The sequence below is a fragment of the Acipenser ruthenus genome, chromosome 14 (assembly GCF_902713425.1).
Source record: "Acipenser ruthenus chromosome 14, fAciRut3.2 maternal haplotype, whole genome shotgun sequence".
Taxonomy (NCBI): domain Eukaryota; kingdom Metazoa; phylum Chordata; class Actinopteri; order Acipenseriformes; family Acipenseridae; genus Acipenser; species Acipenser ruthenus.
Window position 1 is genome coordinate 20299136 of NC_081202.1, and position 18319 is coordinate 20317454.

An 18319-nucleotide genomic window follows, 5' to 3' on the forward strand; every position below is an offset into this window, starting at 1 on the left:
CAGATATCTAGTTAAAGGGAAATAGGTAAAAAGGCATTTGCATCTGAAAATCATTAGACCTAGGACAAGTGGACCCCAGGGGTTACTTGATCTCTTACGCCAGTGACTTATAACTTAATGTGGCATGAGTTAAAAGCTATTTTTTGCACACACACCACACCTGCCCTGTTACTGTTTTCTAAATCAATTTTGTATGTATCATCAACCACAAATGAAGGATACAACTCCCAAGAATTTGGTCCACTTGCACTGGAATGACCCACAGGATTTCTTTTTTTTTTGTATTTTGTCATTACCTTGGACAGAATGTGTGCAAAATGTGCACACAAATGATAAGTTAATAAAAGACATAGATGTAATCTGTGCGAAAACCCAATTCCAGTAAAATGACCAATGACTTCTCACATACACAGTACATTTTGTAGCCCACGGTTTAAATGTGACCACCGGCTTGCCATTTAGTGTAAGTTGGTGTCCAAAGCCTGGGAATCATTTTAACTTTGTATGTATTTTGTCCAAAAATAACTGCAGGGTTTCAGAATTTGGACCCCTACCCAGTGTGAGCTATGATGTTATTTCAGTCCTGCTTGGGAATGTCTGTCCTCTGCTCTGGACCCAGTTTGTTTTTGTTAACCCGATCTCATCTGCTTGTTTGAATGAAGTATTATTCACAGACATTTGTAGTACTGAACAGTAATTTCCTGTGTAGATTTACAGCAAAAGGAACCTGTTAACCTGTATCATGCAAAGGTCCCTCCTGATCACATAATACTGTAGGAGCAACCATATGTACTGCTTTGTGTGTGCTGCTGTTATATAAAAAGTTAACTTGTATGTATATTTGAGGGACCATGTCCTAAAGTTTGTGATGTGATCTGTTTCTGCATTGGCAGAGTAATTATAAAGAAGTAAAATACCTGCCGTTTGGCACAGTGGTATTTATTTGTATTTAAAATCAGACCACCAAACAAACAAAAAATCTATAGACAAATATAACTGTAACCATAAGCGCACCTGACAAACTTGCAAAAGAGTGGAAAAACTTGCAGCAAAATATGAGCATCGCAGAGCTGTCTTTGTCAAGGTTTTTTTTTTTTTTTTAATTGATAATGACTGAGAGGTGTACGCTTTATTTGCATTCTTGTGTGAAGGATGACATTCCTCATCTTCTGTGTTTGCAAAGTGGGCATGCCTCATTCTGTGCATTCCATTTTATGTGTTGCATTTGAAATGAGCACTGGTAGGAGGTTAGATAAAATGAGAACATCAGCTGCAGGTTCAACTGGTTTCTATCAGCTTCAGACAGTAACATTACACAACCTGGTGGCATTTTTATGGAACTAAATTACTCTCCCTAAATAGAGGAGAACTCTGACATTTTGTTTGGTGATTGCTCTGTCAAAATCTGATGGGGTCCTTATACACATGCAGAGCTTTTTGTATGATTGAAAAATAACACCGGCAGACAATGCTTCCAGAATGAAGGTGAGGCTGATCTTGAAGAGCAATGATTTCCCCAACAAGACATTCCATTAGAGAGAAGGAAGGAAATAAGCCTAAACCGGAAAAAGCAATCCAAGGAATTTTATGTGAGATAACATTGAACCTGATTGTGGGACACTGGACTGCTATAATAAAAAATAAAAAAAATGAAAACATCTTGGTAAATCATGCTGGATATTGATGCAGAGGTTTACAATGTTTTCCTTTAACCTACTTCAAATATAAAAGCTGGCAGACATAATTGTAGGAGGCTGTGTGGTCCAGTGGTTAAAGAAAAGGGCTTGTAACCAGGAGGTCCCTGGTTCAAATCCCACCTCAGCCACTGACTCATTGTGTGACCCTGAGCAAGTCACTTAACCTCCTTGTGCTCCGTCTTTCGGGTGAGACGTAATTGTAAGTCACTCTGCAGCTGATGCATAGTTCACACACCCTAGTCTCTGTAAGTCGCCTTGGATAAAGGCGTCTGCTACTGTAGGCGTCTGCTACTGTCGCAATGAAAATCTGGAAGTTGAAAATTGCTATACTATGAGTCGCTTGTGGCACTCTAATGAGTTCAGACACAATTAGAGCCAAAGCCAAGAACAGCATGACCTGATATTCATTTCACTGTGTAATGAGCAGCCAGTGCAAGGCCTTTGTGAGTAGTGATCTACTCTGGGGCTCAAACTGAAAATACTCATCCCTGTATTTCTCTCAGAAATGTGTAAACACTGTACGTCTTTTTTGTCCATGCTATCTAAACAAATGTGGTTAACCCACCTAACTGACCAGGTTAACATTATTTAGCAACTGCAGGACAAAGCATAGAAATACACTGAGACCTTTTTAGTTGTATGCTATATACAGTATGTAGATTTTCTCTTTCTCCGCAGAGTTCTCAATGCAGTTATCATGCTGAGGCATTCATTTGATTATGGAAAGCTTTATGAGCTAATTTTGACATGTGGCATTTTAATTAACCAATTTGACACTATAGCAAATATATTGATCATATGTATATGACTATTGTTACAAAATGAGTAAGAAGACTGCTCCCAATACATACATGATATGCATATGTTCATTGTGTTTTATTTATTTTGCAGGTACTACAGTGCTACCATCCTGCAGATGTCAGGGGTTAAAGATGATAAAATGGCAATCTGGCTAGCAGCAGTAACAGCATTCACAAACTTCACTTTCACTCTGCTTGGTGTTTGGTTGGTGGAAAAAGTGGGCCGCAGAAAACTGTCCCTTGGCAGTATAGCAGGTATAAGTTATTAAAAAAAAAAAAAAAAAGTTTCATGTCAAAGAAATATGTGTGTATTATTTTAAATGAATGTAAAGCATGCAATACCATCTTAATAGACCCCTGGTCCTTATACTGTCTCAGTATTTGTTAGCGGTCAGTGTACGGTATATTAGAATTTAGGGTGATAGATGGCTTGGATTCTATATACTGCTACTGTTAGAGAATATTAAATGTGGTAAGGCAGAAGGTGTAAGTAAAAAAACAAACAAAAAAAAACGATAGTATGTTCTCACTAACTGGTTGACAAAAAAACATGCCCTTTATCTCTGATGATTTAAAATAAAAAAATTATATTTTGAGATCTGAATGCTGATGCATAACATTTTTCAACAGAATACAAATATATTTGATGCAATATTTATTTGATCATTTATTTGGAAATAATAATAATAATAATAATAATAATAATAATAATAATAATAATAATAATAATAATAATAATAATAATAATAATAATAATAATAATAATACACTCTTTTGAAAGGAGATAGCACTGGTAATGTGATAACATGCCAAACAGATTCCTCTGTATGGTATTGTGAAAGATATAATAATAGATGGACCACTTATGATACATAGCAATGTGGGCAGGAACATTGCCCTTAAACTGAGAAGTCATGATGAGTTCAGTCAGCAGCAGGGGCTGGTTTAGCATACAGTTTCTTTCTGAAATGAATACTCAGGGCCTTGAAGGGCAGGTTAATCATTCTAGATTTTTGCAGTGAAAATTGGAAACTATAGAGCATGCCTTGTAAAACTCTCATCTAGAAGACGTGAACACCGCCAGAACAATAAACCTATGAAAATGCATTTGTACTCCATGACCAAGTAGCCAAGGAACTAACAAAGCAATATTGTATTAAATCCCCATTGTACATCATTCAAACGTTTGTATTATATGGAAGGTTAAATAATTTATGGTAGGTTATATTCTGAAATTGTGTGCTTTCCCACTTGTATGGCATTCATCAGTATTGTAATACAGTATGTACAGGCTACCATGTACAGAATCATCCCTGCCATATAAATGCAGCATCATATTATATATGTTAATCGTCAGATACAATATTTATCCATTTGGTGTAATTTAGGTGGAAAACAACGCAGTTTACACAGCCATATCCAACATATGCATTAAAAAAAGGAATCCTTGTTTTCTGGTACGTCTTCCAGGTACAGCTCTGAGCCTGTTTGTTCTAGCCATTGGGTTTTTGGTGTCTGCCCAACACTCCCCACCCATCACCATCCATCCAGCAGACCCCTCAACTCTCAATAACACCTGTACAACATACGGGTAGGAATTGCAATCTAGCTTTCTCTAAATCAGCTGCACACAGCCCATTTAATCTGCTGGTAACAACGTTCTGATTTGTTATTTTGAGTATCTCCATTAGAATTAGATTTACCGTAACTACAGATGTGCATAGGTGATACAACGGGCTACATTACAAAGCTCTTTACTCCAGATCGTAAGTAGTACAGTTAGCACAGAAAGAACACTCAATAAAGTTACCAACCAGAACTGAAATATTATTGTCTTTGGTTCATTTAGGTGTTTGTTGTAAGTTGTTTGTTTTTTGTTTTGGAATTAGATTTCCAAAAAACAAAGTCACATTCAGGTTTTTTTTTTTTCCCTTTCAGAAATTCTGCTAATACAATTTGGAGTAAAAAAAGCTTTACAATTTTGTCCACTCTGTATATTTATTAAATGCAAGTACTGTTGCTATAATGTACTGAAATAGTCCCTAATGGGAGCCACTTACAAATGATGTAAAACCAAAGCCAAAAAATCTGTCTTGAGTATATTGTATTACCATACATAATAAATACACTCAGATACAATATTCTACTCATTTGATGCTGTAATCAAAAAACAAAAATGTTAGCTGTCTTGTATTTAGTTTTAAATTGTAATATTTTGGTCCTCAGATTCTGCAATGACTGTATGCTGAATCCAGACTGTGGGTTCTGTTACCGGCTGAATGGCTCCTCTGTAGTTGACTCTTCCTGTGATCATGTCAATAAGGCATCTACAGGAGAAGCCGCCTGGGGCAGGTATGAAAAAAGCCAAGCAGCTCTGCGATTTAAATCCATTGAAGGTCTTTTTAAAGATTGACTTCTATTTAAGCATTCATACAACTTACTCTACACATCTTAGTTTGAGAGGTAGGCAGCTAAGGTAAACATGAACAGTGTCGTATTTGAGTAATATGCAGTCAAACCTGATTATAAATATCTATACTGGTCATCTTATATACTGGATATAATTCAATTGGTTTCTAATTGTCTTCTGTTTATGTTATTGGGTACTGTACTTAGTTTTTTAGTCTCTGTTAAGCATGTGGAATGCCATAGTTATTTATAATATATGTATCTTCTTGTTCTCTCTCTCTCTCTCTCTCTCTCTCTCTCTCTCTCTCTCTCTCTCTCTATATATATATATATATATATATATATATATATATATATATATATATATATTGTGAGACAGGGCACAAGGCCCTGTGGAAAAAAAAAATGTACATGAGTGTTTATTAATTGTATTATTGATAATTGTTTGTTAATTACTGTCAGCTGGCGATTATTGCAAATTGCAGCCAGCTGCAGTGTAAGAACAGCAGCCAGTCTACTCGGGGCTGTGCTGTGGGAAGAAGCCTGACTGAGAGTGTGTTCAGTCATATTAAAAAGGTAGTGTGTTAAGCCTTTTTGTTTTGTGCGTGTGAAACTGTTTTGCAAACCGGTAAGCAGCTTACCTGTCTGGTTATTTAGTTAGAATCCTGGAGTGTGTAGTTAGTGCTCGGAGAGAGCTAGTTTTTTGTTTTCAATTTTGTTTATTTTGTAAATTAAACACAGTGCGTCAGTGCTTAAACCTCAAGTTTTGTGTCGGGTCAGTTTTTAAAGGGACAACGAACTTTTTAATTGTGTGGAGAACAGTGAAGATGGGTAGCGATATCTCACATATATATATATATATATATATATATATATATATATATATATATATATATATATATATATATATATATATATACAGTACTGTGCAAAAGTTTTAGGCAGGTGTGAAAAAATGCTGTAAAATAAGAATGCTTTCAAAAATAGACATGTTAATAGATTATATTTATCAATTAACTAAATGCAAAGTGAGTGAACAGAAGAAAAATCTAAATCAAATCCATATTTGGTGTGACCACCCTTTGCCTTCAAAACAGCATCAATTCTTCTAGGTACACTTGCACAAAGTCAGGGATTTTGTAGGCATATAGTCAGGTGTATGATTAAACAATTATACCAAACAGGTGCTAATGATCATCAATTCAATATGTAGGTTGAAACACAATCATTAACTGAAACAGAAACAGCTGTGTAGGAGGAATAAAACTGGGTGAGGAACAGCCAAACTCAGCTAACAAGATGAGGTTGCTGAAGACAGTTTACTGTCAAAAGTCATACACCATGGCAAGACTGAGCACAGCAACAAGACACAAGGTAGTTATACTGCATCAGCAAGGTCTCTCCCAGGCAGAAATTTCAAGGCAGACAGGCGTTTCCAGATGTGCTGTCCAAGCTCTTTTGAAGAAGCACAAAGAAACGGGCAACGTTGAGGACCGTAGACGCAGTGGTCGGCCAAGGAAACTTACTGCAGCAGATGAAAGACACATCATGCTTACTTCCCTTCGCAATCGGAAGATGTCCAGCAGTGCCATCAGCTCAGAATTGGCAGAAAACAGTGGGTCCCTGGTACACCCATCTACTGTCCGGAGAAGTCTGGTCAGAAGTGGCCTTCATGGAAGACTTGCGGCCAAAAAGCCATACCTCCGACGTGGAAACAAGGCCAAGCGACTCAACTATGCACGAAAACACAGGAACTGGGGTGCAGAAAAATGGCAGCAGGTGCTCTGGACTGATGAGTCAAAATTTGAAATATTTGGCTGTAGCAGAAGGCAGTTTGTTCGCCGAAGGGCTGGAGAGCGGTACACGAATGAGTGTCTGCAGGCAACAGTGAAGCATGGTGGAGGTTCCTTGCAAGTTTGGGGCTGCATTTCTGCAAATGGAGTTGGGGATTTGGTCAGAATTAATGGTCTCCTCAATGCTGAGAAGTACAGGCAGATACCTTTCCATCATGCAATACCATCAGGGAGGCATCTGATTGGCCCCAAATTTATCCTGCAGCATGACAACGACCGCAAACATACAGCGAAAGTCATTAAGAACTATCTTCAGCGTAAAGAAGAACAAGGAGTCCTGGAAGTGATAGTATGGCCCCCACAGAGCCCTGATCTCAACATCATCGAGTCTGTCTGGGATTACATGAAGAGAGAGAAGCAACTGAGGCTGCCTAAATCCACAAAAGAACTGTGGTTAGTTCTCCAAGATGTTTGGGCCAACCTACCTGCCGAGTTCCTTCAAAAACTGTGTGCAAGTGTACCTAGAAGAGTTGATGCTGTTTTGAAGGCAAAGGGTGGTCACACCAAATATTGATTTGATGTAGATTTTTCTTCTGTTCACTCACTTTGCATTTTGTTAATTGATAAATATAAACTATTAACATGTCTATTTTTGAAAGCATTCTTACTTTACAGCATTTTTTCACACCTGCCTAAAACTTTTGCACAGTACTGTATATATATATATACTCTAAGAAATACTGTAATAAATACTGTAATAAAGCAAATATTTGTAACTGTTGACCAAGCAATATGAAGCAGCAAAATGCCATACTGTATGTTTGTGTTCTTTTCAAATGAACAGACACTATAGTCTAGATTTAGCCACGTCTTTACAATGAAGTGCAATTTCTATAGTTTATTTTAAAGAAATACTGTAAAAACTCTAAATGTTACTCACTGTAACTGCAGCAACAAACAGCATATGCTTTTTTTTTTTTTACTTGGAAATGGAATTGTCTAAATCTGTCCCTAACAGTATATAACCTTATTGCCCATATTTAATTTTTATGTTACTATTATTATTATTTATTTCTTAGCAGACGCCCTTATCCAGGGCGACTTACAATTGTTACAAGATATCACATTATTTTTTACATACAATTATCCATTTATACAGTTGGGTTTTTTTTGCATTACATATCATTTACGGTTTTTATTACATTTTTTTAAAATACCAAAACAGGCAAAAAATTATAATAAATCACATCAGGACGACTTATACTGAATAGGGAGCCTGTTCCTTATATTCCTTACATTTTATTCTTACACTTGATATTTTACTCCATCTGAGTATCAGTTTGAAATCCAAGAACCACTGTATACCGTGGTCTCTATGAATCAAGGCCCGTAGCAACTCAATTATTGAGGGCAGTAATCTACACTGGAATTAATCAGCACAGGCTTCAAGCTGTCATGGCTATCCTTGAAAAGCTCTTAGACAGCTGTGTGATAACTGTAAAACAAGAGAGGACAAGCATGCAGGTCTCTTCCAGGTAATTTGGAAGGAATTGCTTGTGCCTCATATGTAAGTGGTGATGTACCTCTGTTGGTGCACCAGCCAATGTTTTGTAACCTTGCATGGATAACAAAGGTTACCATTTCTAAAATAAGGATTAGACAGTGAGGTCCATTTCAGTGTATAAAATGATGAAAATGTATTCTTTTTGTATCATGTATATGCTTTACAGTACAAGAAAAACTTGTTTTGCAAACCACAGGAATACCAATACTGGTAATAGTTAAAAGCTGGCGCACTCACAGGTGCTCAAAATAATAATGAAAACAAAAGGCGAAATGAAAAAGGAAAATAAAACACAGTAATAAAACTACAAAGAGCTGCTTACGCAGGGCCCCCACTGCCGCTAAGCCAGTCAGTATGGGCCTCCGACCTAGCTCAGCTATTTCTATACACTGGGGTGGCCAGAGTTGCCCGTATAACTACACACGTCCCGTCGGGTACATAATTATTTATTTTACCTTTTAAGTTATTTTAAGGCAGGCTGTCCCCCTCAGCCGGGCTTGCCTGGTCTTTGTTTACACTGGCGTCTTCTGCCAGCGTCACTGTATATTCCCAAACACGGCCACCCGAATGCATAACCAAGTGCAGAACTTATGGGCAATCCCCCAAGGCCCGCCTCTCAGCCACTCAGAGAGAAGGAAAGCCAACACACCCTCTTCCCCACCTCTCCGTGTCATCACCATGACTGACAGGTGGATCTCTCGAGACTGCTGCCCTCTTCCTGCAGAACCACGGACACACCAGATATTCAGCACAGATCTCCCGTGTTACAGATGGAAAGAGGAGTCACCTTGCCTGAAATGAGGAGGCAAACTTTGTCCTTGTTTGAAGCCGGATTGCTGTGGTACAAGGGTGATTAGAAGAGGCAGAGGCCAATATTCACACTGGCAGTCTTTATTTTGTCGACATTGGGATAAAGCCTACTGTATCTTGGCTTCTTTATCAACTTCTTCTGTTCTGTTCCGGCTCTTGTAGTACTTGTTAGGCTCACTATCAGTTTTTATAAATCAGGTCTTTTTTTTTTTTTTTTTACTTGCAAGCATAGCAATATAACTACAAGCAAAAAAAAACATTCTCTTTTTCTTAGCCAAGAGATCTCACTTATAGTGCCAGCTAGACAGCATGTGAAACAACACTGCTTTTTACACACCTTGGAAGAAGTGGCTGGCAACCTTAAGGTTCATCACTGTTTAAACAAGCACTAATGTGTATAGAACATTTTAACTCAGATATACCGTATTGCCTTCAACCTAATTTGTCATAACAAAGAAAGGAGTAATCTTTGCACTGTAGCCACTTGCATGTGTCACTCAGATGCTGCCAGAATCCCCAGGGAAGCTGCTGTCTTTGAATTTGGTTTCTAGCAGTACTCCTGAAAGACATGTTCACTGAATTTTCACAAAACATGTTTTTTAAATGTTGATTTTTGCTGTTTGAGCTTTTGCTCATAACCTTATGTTGCATTATGAAGCTGAAAAGCTCAAATGATCTGTTTTATACACACATTAGAAATAAAACAATAAAAAAACCTTCTGAACAAGTGCTCAGAAGCAGTGTTAGAAACCCCATGTTTATAACAAATATGCAATATCGTATCATAGCAAAACGAAAGCAATAGTATCCCTGTGCAGTCCAGCCCCTTAAATCTGTTGTTTCTTATGCCTGCTCAGAATATATCATTGTCGCTTCCTGACATGTCAAAGAACATTTATTATTTCTGAGTGTATTGTAATTCTCAGCTTTTATTGCAGCATTATTTGTTGCTGCTTCTCTGTGACATTTACCACATTGCCATCAATTATTCTTAAGTTCAGTTTCTAGTTAATTTTAACCACAATTGTCTTTTTAGCTCACGCTTCATTTGACAGTCTTTTGATTGCTCATCCCAGTCACAGTACAGTTATTATGCCAAACAATGTATGTTTATTAGAGGTTTTCCTTTCCTTCTTTTGCCACAATTTATCAGATTTTTCTTTATATATATTGTGATAGGGCCAGGGGCAGGGTCGTGAATGGGAGGTAAGTGAGGGCAATTATGCTCTCACACTACTGGAAACAAGATGGCCGACCTGAAGGAAACTACAGCTCCCATATGGCTATCTGGTGGGAAGTGACATCACAACCAACGAATTTGGCACAATATATATATATATATATATATATATAATTCATTTTTTAAATTTATTTTTAATTTTTTGTGCAGATTTTTGCATTGTCCAGCTGAATGACAAGGGGAACTTTTTGAAACGCTTCTTTAATTTTCAAATTCAGCTTTATATCTTAAAATCTGTGGTACAGTTGGTCAATGTTGAAGACAAGAATCTTGTCTTCAACAAGATTTAGTATTTTAATTAGCTGTATGTGTATCATTGGTGTTGCGTGCTTTTTTTTCTATGCATATTAAACAAGAATTACTCAGTCAAAGATCCATATAAGTGTTTATGCATATGCTGTACAGTATATAGTACATGCCAAGAAACAACCTTAAAGCATATTTTACAGCAGAGCAAGCTGTTGATTCGACAAATTCAGATGTAGACCAAATATTCTATTCATTGACATGGTGGAAGCGATAATGTTCTTCCAAAACTGTATTATTTCATTGTTTTTATTTTCTCTAGGTGTTCAAATGAAACAGCTATGGCAGATGGAACATTTTGGGCTTACAATTACTGTCCCACTTCCTACTCCTGGACTGTACTTGTGGGTCTTATTATGTACCTTATATTTTTTGCACCAGGTGAGATTCTTATAGATTTGGTCAATTATTTGGTCATGCATCATTTCTTTTACTAATAAACAGTGTGTGTGTGTGTGTGTGTGTGTCTATATATATATATATATATATATAATATATATATATATATAATTTCTTTTTGTCTGTTTTCAGGAATGGGAACTATGCCTTGGACAGTAAATTCTGAGATATACCCACTTTGGGCCAGAAGTACAGGGAATGCCTGTTCATCAGGAGTGAACTGGATGTTCAATGTTCTGGTTTCGCTGACATTCCTCCATGTGACGGAATACCTGACCTACTATGGTACAGTTATTTAATATCACATTCACTAGTGGAAAATTCTCTGAATTATTAAGTGTGAGACATCCATCCTCTTTTTTGACCATTGCCTTATCATTGCATTTCTTAGGCTATTAAAGCAGTCAAATGCCAACAAACTGAAATAGTTTTTTTTTGTTTGTTTTAATCAAATGTAAATGCAGTAATAGCAGAGAAATGCACATGCCTTTCATATCGGCATGCCTAACTTCAAAACAAGTAAAATGTGTATGTCGATCTTACCTGAAGTTCTTAGTTAACAGTATCAACAAAGACACAAAATAAGTTAGAAGAGTTCTCAAAAGACCACACCCTGTTTTGTTTTTTTTGTTGGTTTTACAAAGTACAATAAATAGTGTTTACAGCAATGAAAGCAAAATAACTAAAATCTACTATTATTTTATGTATATATTTTAACAGTGGCTTCTTAAACCAGACAGAAACCAGTGCTGTAAATCCCAATTTATTTATTTATTTGTCAGCAAGCAGTATGTGGTAAACATGTGCTAGACATTGGCAACAACACCATTAAAGGACTGTACCATTGACCTCTAAGAATGTACAAGTATGAAATATAGGTCAATAGGATCTGCTAAAGTAATATGCAATTTCACAATTAAAATCCTGTAATAATTTTCAGGGCGATCAACCATTATGGCTCTTTAACCCTATTCTGATTGATAAAATAAGCAGACTATGGTATAATTTGGTGAGACACTGTAAATGGATGATTCACTAACCTATCAAAGCTGTAACATTATGAGAAACAATTACTCTGTTACTAAAATGTAGAAGATGCCCTTATATATATATATTATATATATTTTTTAATGTTAAGTAAACTTTTTCTCTTTTTTTGGCTTCAGGTGCTTTCTTCCTTTATTCAGGACTTGCAGCCTTGGGGTTCCTTTTCATCTTTGGATGCCTTCCAGAGACAAAAGGAAAGAAACTGGAGGAAATTGAATCATTATTTGAAAACCAGCTTTGTACATGTGGTGTTTCAGATGAAGGCAGACATGTTGAATATATTCGGGTGAAAGGAAGCAATTACCATCTTTCTGACAATGATGCCTCTGATGTAGAATAATTTATGCTGCAGCTTTTAGTCATTTAGTAATAATGGCCTTCTGGGGATAAGCAGTTACTGGTGACCTCTGTACCCTGCTTCTGGTCTGTTTCTGAATTGTGTTATCTTCATTAATATTCTGGTTTGCTCATGTATTTGATGGAAAAATATGTTCATTAAATCTATCAAGCTATTCTTCAGCTATGAAACCCAAATGATTTATATCCTCAATTACTGTTAACGGAGCATTCTGTTGTGCAATCATTAAACATTACAAACAATATCTGGAAATGAATAGCAGTCCTTGTTTTTAATTCCTTCATCCTCTTACCAATTTTAAAACAATGAGAACATATGGACGTGGAACTAGAAATTGTCAATACTCAATACAAATACTCTTTTTTCTATTTACTACAATGCTTTTATGCTGCCTTAAGGACTATTCACACAATAGCTTTTATTCGCTGCGTTTTTATGGCCGACGTTTCACTATTTTTGTATTCAGACTTGCGCGTCAAATATCACAGGCAAGATGGGGGAACGTCTGATTATAGCAGAGCAGAATATCTTGGTTGTGATAAGCAGTACAAGAAATATCTACGTAAAGAATACAAACAGATAATATGAGGAAATCGGAAAGTAAGCACTATTGGTATGTTAAAAAAACTCCCCTAGGGTTTCCCATTGCTCATTATAGGGTGAATCCACATTCTTCTCTTTCTTTCTCTTCTTCAGAGCAATAATCATGCAGCAGCTTGCACCCGATCCATATTGCCTTCAGATTACATCTAAATTTAGCAGGACAGGGTGGTGATCGCGGTAGTTTTCGTCCAAAAATCGAACCTGTTTCAAGTATGAAAGGTAGTATTGAATTCCATAGGTTCAATTTTTTTACCATAGAAAATCCACTGAATACATGCATGTGTGAATAGCCCTTAACACACATTTACGGTTGTTGGCATATTTCCTCCTCAACGGTGCTTCAACTTCATTTTTCAACTCTTTCTAATCTCAATATTTTATTGGGATAAATCAGAAGTGTAGAATTATAGAGTCTGAATATAGCTCTGCTATATAGATACATGTGCTAACATGCACATTTGACAATTGTGTTCATTATATAGTACTAGTACACTCTGAAATGAACATGAAATTAACCTATATTTCAGTAAACTTTAGTAAAATTAATATTAAAATTAATATTAAAATTTAATATTTATATTACATAATTTTTAAAAAATGTGATCATGAAAGTTCTAATACACTGTCATTCAACATTGCATTTCATATTACTTTATACACAAGGGAAGATATTCTCCAGACCAGAAGCAGACTTTTTCTACAGAACACATTTTATGTTTAAAAGTTTTTTTTTAATTGCAGATAAAACGTTTACAGTTTACACAGTTCTGAAGCATATGAAATTGCATACTAACCTTAACCTTTTTTAAGCAAAAGGGTAGTTATACGGTTTTGTGGAAATATTGTTTTCTGTCTTCCTCTGTAGCCTTGTGTACACAACATGGGTACGAATATCTATTCCCCAAGTGGCAGTTGATACATTTGTTTTAAATGTTAAAAGTACTTTGAAAATGTTGTTTTTAAAATAATGAAATGCAAATGCTGCATTAGCTGGTATAAAACTGTAAACACCTTAATAGTCAGTTTTCATAGATTTAAGTGTCAAAATAAGTTTTTAAAGCTGGCTTCTGGCACCTAAAAGGATTGAAAATAAGTTATGTGCATTGTTTGTGACCTAAAGAAAACAACTGCTAATAATATCAATGGTATGTTCAATGGTGAACATGTTTTCTTCAACAGAACTTCTATTTAAAGGTTGCTGTGCTGTTTTGTGCCAAATTATTTGTAGGTGTTTACCCAAAGTCTGATGTAATACACATTCTGTCAAGGTTTCTTTTTTATTTCTATAGTTCACTACAGGAATTGGACACTTGTGCCATTACATGATTATTTAATGATATTAAAATGTGTGTATATCTTATTTTTAAAGTTAATGTAGGCTTGGTTATAGGGGGATTCTACATTGTGTTCTTAAAGATGTATTATGTATTATGAACAAGATTTTTAAAGCACATTTTTGCTAGGTGTTGCCAAGATTAATATAGTTTTATAGATTATGTAAGAGAATGACAACTGGTAGCCTTCCATTCCAGTACAAACTTGTTTTATTATTAACAGCACCATCTACCCAATTAGTATGATTGGAAAACCTACTTTACATTTGATACTAAATTATGCAGACTACCAAGTTACATCTTTGGCATGTTGAAATTAGCATGTATTACCAGTACCCAATCAGAATACAAACAGACTAGTAAATATGAATATAATAAACTTGAAACTGTGTACAGTTATAAAACAGTCTAAATGTTTATTCAACCAGAATTAGGTTCCCTAAACATATCAGAAATTAAAATCTTGGCAATCCTGAATGAATGTTTATTTTTGTGGGCTTTTTTATCGTTATTCATGGAATCTGGAAATTGTATTTCTAAATAGTGAACAGATGCAATTTTCCTATGTGAAACAAATGTAACTGAAAAAGTGTTTGTACAGTTTATGTAATTTTAGTGCTGTATAGTTAATTTGGTTCTTGTTGCTGTACATGTTTTATTAGAGTTGTATCTTTATATATAAACTACATATATTCATTAAATGCAATCACTTGAATATGTAAATGGGAAATAAATGTAAGCTAATTACCTAGCAGAGCTGTCTCCAACTTTAATGCTAGTCACCTGGCAACAGACGAGAGAATGACAAATTAACAATTTACTAATTTCCTTGAGCTGTAACTATTTTTCATGCCCCAACATCAGCAAAATATCTGCTATTTCACGGAGTGTCTTTGTCTCTTCTGAGTTCCTTTTAACCTTGGTCTCAGGTTGGATTTGCTCAGTTTCCCATCCGTAGATGTTTCTATCAGTAAGCTGTGTCAGTAGTATGTGAAAATCATTTTTTGTGGGCTCACCTCTTGGTACTATCTGACTGCAGGACACATTCTTTGTTTCATCATTTCCGACAAACAGGCTCATTTTCTGGGAATCCAAATGTTCTTTTGTTTTTCTATTTCTTGGTCTTGTTATTATTATTATTTATTTCTTAGCAGACGCCCTTATCCAGGGCGACTTACAATTGTTACAAGATATCACTTTATACATTATTTCACATTATTTTTACATACAATTACCCATTTATACAGTTGGGTTTTTTACTGGAGCAATCTAGGTAAAGTACCTTGCTCAAGGGTACAACAGCAGTGTCCCCCACTGGGGATTGAACCCACAACCCTCCGGGCAAGAGTCCAGAGCCCTAACCACTACTCCACACACTTCAATCCAAGCTTCCAAAATTTCCAGTGTTGGTTTCACTCTTGCTCTCAAAGTTTTTTTTAGAGTTCAGTCGAACTACTGTTGCTTTGTTTTCCTCCAGCTGTGAAGTTATTTATACAAAGATGCTCTGTTTCAGTGTTTGCATGTACCTACACTTGAATTTCTTGGCTCTGAGGTGTTATTCATTGGACTAGTCTGCCTCCTGGTGGTCACATTAGGTTTACCATTATTGTGATTCAGTTCAGAAACAAACACCTTGTCATTCCCTAAATTGCATTGTGTAGCTATGTCTGATTTGCCAGAAAATATCAAAACACTGTCAGTTTGTGTCCCAACATTCCTAATTTGGTCATTACCAGAAGATTGTAATCTACATTTTACTTGGAAAGGAACAAACTGATCTTGATCCTCATTGTTCCTGATTCTGCTGCTGGATTTTTTCTCATGTGTATTAAGGTCATCTGTTTCATTAGCCCTTGAATTTGTCTTCAGATGATCACTCTTGGTTGCAGGTATAGCTTTACCATAAGCTTCTTGAATGTTGAATTCATCCTGTCCTTCTCGTTGCATGTTTTAACCATCTTCATCTCACTAGAAAATATATAAATTGTATAAGCACTTGAACAGTGCAAGTGTAATTGCAGTATGTTGTGAAAGGAAAATATCTGTTAATGTTAGAAAAATAACAGAAATTCAGAATGTTAAACGGTTTGCTAGTTGTTTTGTAAGGTAGTTAGATTTTCCTTCTCACAATGTATTCATCGACAAAGCAACATACACCAAGTTTCTTTTTAAACTGGTCTTAAAATAGTCAGTAGCTGTTGATTTAATTAAAAAAAAACACAATTTATTAATTGTCATGACTAAATCTATGTAGTTGTGTTACTACCATTAACCATTAACCAGTTCTTTTTTTAGTATTGCAGCTTAACTATAAATTACATTGGTGTTTTTGTTTCTATACATTAAAAACAAGCCCTGGAAGGTTATTATTAATACAGTATCATTGTTCATAACAAAGCAAGTAGACAAAACCAATTTAATGACATAAACTTACATTGGAATTTGTACTGAAAAAACTTGCCCTGGCTGAATAGGTAGGAGATTCATTGCTCAAAAATGAATAATTGAATACTGTAAATAAATAAATATAACAAAATATATTAACTCACTAAATATAATAAAAATAAAATCACACACATACTAATCAATGGTTTATCTGTTCATTTATTTAAGAACACAGCTTAGCCATTAAATATATTTTTAAATCCAATTTAATGCAATGCTTCCATGTTCATTTATTATTGTAAGCAAAAGCTAGAGATAAAACTGTATCAACTGTGTGTGTATATATATATATATATATATATATATATATATATATATATATATATATATATACACACACACACACACACAATGTAAGTTTATTTTGCTGATTCCCCTTATGTAAAACATACCTGTAGTCCACTTATGGATAAGCAGCAAAATAACAAAAATCAGGAAAAGAAAAACTTACTTTGTACAGACACCTGTCTGCTTGGGACCTATATCAAATACAAATACTTATCCTTAAGGCATAGCACCATTTGTCAAGTAATACCTGGTATATGGTGGCATAAGATTATTGATAATATTTGCTATACGTATACTGGATTTGATTTTAGTTTATTAAAAACAAACCTGTAAAGTTAGTACAAACTGTCAGTGTTAAACTTTTACAAAGTCACAACCTTTTGTTATAAATTACCTTTTCTGTTAAACCTCGATACTCAGAGAGCTCACGGAAGCAAGAAGATAGATAAGAAAGTTCAGAACAAAGTTGTGTCAATGCAGGCAATAAAAAAATGTACAGGATATTTATCATTTCACCGTATATGCACCAAGAACACTGTTGCCACACCAGCCTTTTTATTATAATTTTCTACATACTTTGCCATATCGTTGTCAAATGTGGAACCTGGAATTAACCTGTGACCAGCTAAATGTATTTTGTTTAGCTTTGAACAATTGTGTGAGAATAGCCTTGTTACAGTACATGACCTACAGTACACCAGTTAAAGCAGGAGCACCTCCTGGGAAGGGTACAGGCCCTATCCACTGTACAAAACCATATTCCAAGAACATACTGTATTCTGCTTATACATTTTTGTATGATTATACATATGTGACTACTTACTGCTATTTTCTTTCTTTGCTGATATCTGATTCACAACAAATAATGTAACCATGCTACCTGCATTGTCTTTCTGGGGTGATTTCTCGCTAGTCTGTATTTACGTGCTGGAAGAAGATACGAAACTATAAAACATTAAAATAATTATAAACATTTCGTGTTCGAAAATATTATTATTAGCTATTATATTTTATGACACAAATGATAACAAACATTCTTATTACAGTGCTGCATCCTAGCCTTAGCAAAACATAAAAACTAGAGTAACCAAAAATAAATGCCTTGCCCTCCATTCAAATTTCGGTTGCCTTACCGTGATCTACCAACCGAATTCATTGTTTTTAACTGGTCGAAGGTATGTAGCAGACAAAAAGGTCGATTCAGACTTGTTGGCCTCACATGAAAC

The 18319-nt window shown here is 35.4% G+C and overlaps 1 protein-coding gene across 1 annotated transcript in view; it reads left to right on the forward strand.

Moving 5' to 3' along the window:
• Nucleotides 1-15106, forward strand: part of LOC117419334 (proton myo-inositol cotransporter-like) — a 65361-nt gene extending 50255 nt beyond the window's left edge. The window contains exons 5-10 of the mRNA XM_034031986.3: nt 2589-2752; nt 3968-4088; nt 4724-4849; nt 10882-11000; nt 11151-11303; nt 12185-15106. Coding sequence (XP_033887877.2) covers nt 2589-2752; nt 3968-4088; nt 4724-4849; nt 10882-11000; nt 11151-11303; nt 12185-12405 — 904 coding nt within the window. The 3' untranslated portion in view covers nt 12406-15106. The remainder of the gene's footprint in view (nt 1-2588; nt 2753-3967; nt 4089-4723; nt 4850-10881; nt 11001-11150; nt 11304-12184) is intronic.
• Nucleotides 15107-18319: the final 3213 nt, after the last annotated feature.